The sequence below is a fragment of the Aplidium turbinatum genome, chromosome 5 (genome assembly GCF_918807975.1).
Source record: "Aplidium turbinatum chromosome 5, kaAplTurb1.1, whole genome shotgun sequence".
In the NCBI taxonomy this organism is placed as follows: Eukaryota; Metazoa; Chordata; class Ascidiacea; order Aplousobranchia; family Polyclinidae; genus Aplidium; species Aplidium turbinatum.
In genome coordinates, this window is record NC_137476.1 from 11,818,423 (window position 1) to 11,823,692 (window position 5,270).

Sequence of the window (5,270 nt, forward strand, 5' to 3'; positions counted from 1 at the left end):
TGGCATCACTCGTCCATAATAAACAGAGCGAAGTAAATCGTAAAAACAAAAAAATATATAGCCTACCGTATCTTGCACAGCAGGCTGTTTAATTCACGAAATTTTGTACAATTACTTGGCAACTCTGTGTGCAATCTTTGAGAAGACTACATTGAGAGGTAGCCACTTTAACAAGTCGAAATTCTGCCACTAAACTTGACTAGAATGCATCCGCCAACCAATCAGAACATGTTATAAGAGGCTACCGTCCAATTGTGACCCTTCTAGCACTCATCCAGAGAGTTAATGCTTGTTTTGAAGTTTATTTGGTAATTACAGAAGAAAAAGAGCAATAGCAGTGGTGGGAATCGAACCCTCGTCAATGAAATGACTACTTTCTAGCCCTAACCCCTAAGCCAACCAGCTGACAAAAAATCCATCACTTAATTTGCTTTCTATCATCTTCTTTTCGCCATTTTTTACGTCACTTAAACCGTAGCTTATGATTGGTTGGTGGCTTCATTCTAGCCAAGTTTAGTGGCAGAATTTCGACTAGTTAAAGGGGCAGACAACCCCATTTTCAAATGCAAATTGAGAGTTGAAATACATAAAGGGGATATTCAAAAACACGTTGCACTTGTTTTTATGAAAAAATACTCATTTGTTCTCACGCAATCTTAAAACAAAGTTTTGGTTTTGTAATTCGAAAACACCCCGCACGAAGTGTTGTCAAAATAAAAAATTTTCTCGGGTGACGTCATGAGAGTACTGCTGGACAAATATTTTGCTTGTTTGAGGTGTGTGGCATGCGTTTGCAGCAGTGGATAAGATTATTCCAAGTTACAATTGAAGTTCAGATTTAGTTTATTGTAGCCTTGGTGTTAGCTTACATCATTTCACAGACTGCACTAAACTTTTTATTGGACGTTTAACCTAAACATTTTGGGCTAGACCTTGCAGTGTTTGCATAGTTTTGATGGTATTTAACAGCAGTCAAGGGTTGCAGAGATTTGCATTTATTTTTTACTTCATGATTAGTCAGTGCTGTGTGCACGATAGGAAACAGCAGGAAACAAACAAATGCCATTATTTTCCTTCAGTGCCACAGTACTGTACCGTATAGTTTTAATAGTATTTAACAACAAAAGGTTCAGACAGTCAAGGGTTACAGAGATTTGCATTTATTTTTTACTTCATGATTAGTCAGTGCTGTGTGCACGATAGGCCTACCTAGCAGTCTCAGTCTTTACTCATGTAGGCCTACGGTATGTCAATTTGTGATTGTGTATTGGCTAGACAAGCACAGTAGGCCTATTTCAATATGCATTCTTCCCCAGTGCTGTGTGAGTAGACTAAGCTAAACCTGTAACAATTCGGTACTCATCATGCCAAATCGGTGTGTTATATATGGCTGTTCATCTGGTGGTTCTTCTACTGATAAAATTTCTGTGTTCCATTTTCCAAAAAATCGTATCATAAAAAAGAAATGGAACAAGTTTGTAAACACCACAAGAGTTTGGCCAGGATCAACAGAGTCCAGCACAATATGGCGACTCCATTTCAAGGAAACAGATTTTCAAAATCTTTTTCAATTTGACATGGGTCATGCCACACGTCTCAAATTAAACCTTAAAGGGGCAGACAACCCCATTTTCAAATGCAAATTGAGAGTTGAAATACATAAAGGGGATATTCAAAAACACGTTGCACTTGTTTTTATGAAAAAGTACCCATTTGTTCTCGCGCAATCTTAAAACAAAGTTTTGGTTTTGCAATTCGAACACACGCCGCCTCAACTGTTGTCAAAATAAAATATTTGCTTACGTGACGTCATAACCAGACTTTGGCAAAAACATTTTGCTGGTTTAAGGTGTTGAGTGCAGCTGCAGATAAGGTTTGAAGCGTTGCAGCAGTAGATAAGATTATCACAAGTAAAAATTTTAGCTCAGATTTAGTTTATTGTAGCTTTGATACTAGATTCCATCATTTTAGAGACCATACTACACATTTACATTAGGCCTTGCACTGTTTGCAGGAAACAAGCAAATGCGATTATTTTGCTTCAGTGCTACAGAATGGTTTTGATGGGATTTAGTAACAAGAGGTTTAGACAGTCAAGGGTTGTAGGGGCTTAAATTTATTTATTTTTCATCTTTAGTCATGTTTGTGTACTATCAGACATGTTTGTAGGCCTATCAGACAGGCTAAACTAATATGCCTACCTCAATATACGGTACATGCTTTCCCAGTGCCATACCTTACTTGAATAGATTAAGCTAAACCTGTTACAGTTTTATACTCATCATGACAAGTCGATGTGTTGTGTATGACTGTTCAGTGTTCATCTGGTGGTTCTTCATACAAGAAAATTGAAATGGGACAAGTTTGTAAACACCACAAGAGTATGGCCAGGAGCAACAGAGACCAGCATAATAATGCCGACTCCATTTCAAGGAAACAGATTTTCAAAATCTTCAATTTAACATGGGACTTGCCACACAGCATTAAACCGCAATGCATGCCCTTCAATTTTTTTCAAAAAAATCTATTTCAACAACTCTGCAACCTTTGGAGTCAAGGTCCAGTGGGGAGACAACTCCACAACTAAATTCCAATCCATCCCCATACGACCGGCTGTCAGGAAACGTCAAGTTCTTGAAGTAATTTTGAGTTAACAATAATGTTACTACATGTTTGTTATAAAGTACCGTACATAAATTGGGGAATGGGGAGTACTGTACCATCCTTGAGAAATTGTTTTTCATATAATTTAGAATATCTTCCGGCTAAGCCTATTACATTTTAGTTGCTGCCTGCTGGCATAGCGATTCCTATCCTAGCTACATGTAATTTTAAAATGACCCATCTATAACTCACCAAGTATATTAACAAAAACAAGTCCTTGACAAACTGGTGTTTATTTCATTTACTGGCTAGCACGATATGCAACGGTAATGTAACAGTACATAAATGTGAGTTTTCTTTATTAGCCTACTGTCTTGTAATCTTGAGTTGTATTGTGCTGTTTTGTAATGTGCTTTTTGTGTTCATAGTTGTCCTGGTATTCTGATGGGTCAAGCCAAACAAAAATCGTTATTTGTTATGCCGCAACACAATACAACATATCGGATTTTCGTGTTTGTTTGTCAAAAGGATGCCATGAAGCCAAGGAGTGTGGCAAAAGGTAAGAAATTTTAACTCTATAATAAACTAACATATGAAATAACGGGTGGCGATGATGTCGTCCCCTCATACATCATACATTGCTTGCTGCTTTTGAGAATCATGCTGCCAAAATGAGTTTCATTTGTAAAACTGCTTGTGTCTTGGTTGGTTTTGAATCTTTATCCTCGGACTGGCAAAGCCTTGATTGGTTATTCCTGGTAGTTTCGCATACTTGTGGAGGCTCTTGACACAGGGCTGGTTACCGAGATTAGCAAAGTTGAAGTTTTTCGATTGTTGAAGTGTTGTTGCCGGAGAATTCACTAGGTGCCACTGAATGGGAAGCAGTCCTGAAAGTGCGTTGCTCAAGCGCACACTCCGAGAGTCGAACTTGAGCCGGGCGCGTAACCACTGAGCTAACGGGGCGGGATGGGAAGGCCTATTATTGGTCAACATTTTTGTTACGGATTTGTTATAATAGATGTAATAAAAGATAAGTTTTTATTGGCTTGTGAGTGCAAACATCATTTTGGTCTGCATTTCTTTTATACTATGCATAGACAACTTGTAACTGCATTTCTTTTATACTATGCATAGACAACTTGTAACTGCTATTCATTCCAACAAGAATAGCAGCAGGTCTACCGCTAGGTTTCGGGTTAGCTATCCGAAAGCAAAGCATAAGGAATGAGGCTATTCTCTAAAAACGATCAAAGAAAACCCCACTTACCATAAGTTATCTATACACCATAATTTTATGAAATTAGCAATATTCCAAAACTGCTACTTTATAATATGTGTACTGTGTAGTTGTAGTATGTGATTACCCAGTCAGCAAAATTAATCATTTTTACATTGATTCAACGTTTTGCAGACGTTGAAACAATGTAAAAATGACGGATTTGACGCAAATTTTGTCATTTTATTATTCATTTATTTGACGCAAAATTCGTCATTTTTACATTGATTCAACGTTTGCAAAACGTTGAATCAATGTAAAAAGGACTGATTTCGTTGACTGGATAAGCATGTGCGGTAAAGTGAAATGTGTGCAGCAATCATTGTGACTACCATACATTTTTATTGATTTAAAATGCATTATCTTTTTTAAAGATCATGCCAAGAGCCTTTTGAAGATTGCATTGTGTGAAAGGGAAACATTGGCAGAACACCGAGAAGAATGGGAAAGCACACCTCTTTCCATGCATTTATGCTTAGACGTTTGCATCCAGATGTTTCTGATGCAATTGCATCTTATTTTTCACGGTTTTCTAACCAAAACCCGTCTTAAATGATGTAGCAAATGCAATACCTAAACGTGGGCAATCATGTTGTATTATATTCATGTAACCAAAAGTTGCTTTTAAATACGTTATAGGCACATTGTCTACAGACAATTTGTTCGGTGGATCTGGGGTTACCTTTGTCATTCAATCCGTGTGCCTCTGCCGTCATGCGTTGTTTCGGCTATTAGGTCGAAATTTTCAAGTGAACATAGAAAATATGTTGGATTTAAATTATCCTGATTTGAAATAAAAAGAAGTCACAATTCAAAGTCTGCTTCAAGAAAAGCTTTGCCGTGTGCATAGAGAGAGTGATTTTTGTACTTGTACACTAAAGTATACCTATCAGAGTTCTTGAGAAAATGTTCCTAGTTCTTTATAAACTAATATGGTGCTTGCCTGAAGCTAGTTGCTTTCGGTGTTCATTTTATCAACTACTAAGCTGCTTAAAATCGACATAAATAGTTCATTGCATTTGCTGGAAACGACACCATAAGCGATCTCTTACTCTGCATTTCAAATGCATCTTGCGTGAACATACGAGCAGCTTGTACCGTTATGACGTCACGTCCGATTATGGCACGATTCAGTGAGCACGCGTCGCTCTGAAACTTAAGGGCTAACTAAAACGGCCCTACAAAGGAAACGCAATGAAATTAAGGAAAAATTTCAACGACAACCACTTATTATACATCTCTAGAGCACTTACAAAGAAAAAAATCGAAAAGTATGGTTTGGGGTTTACTGCCCCTTTAATGCATGCCCTTCAATTTTTCCCAACAAAAACATTTCAACAACTTTGCAACCGTTGGATTCAAAGTCCAGTGGAGAGACAACTCCACAACA

At 37.6% G+C, this 5,270-nt stretch overlaps 1 protein-coding gene across 1 annotated transcript; it reads left to right on the top strand.

The window, feature by feature from the left end:
- Positions 1–2,009: 2,009 nt before the first annotated feature.
- LOC145770577 (uncharacterized) lies at positions 2,010–4,904 on the top strand. The gene is made up of 3 exons (XM_082582263.1): positions 2,010–2,639; positions 3,033–3,163; positions 4,255–4,904. The coding sequence occupies exons 1-3, from the start codon at positions 2,494–2,496 to the stop codon at positions 4,434–4,436; spliced, it is 459 nt and encodes a 152-aa protein (XP_082438389.1). The 5' UTR covers positions 2,010–2,493; the 3' UTR covers positions 4,437–4,904.
- Positions 4,905–5,270: the final 366 nt, after the last annotated feature.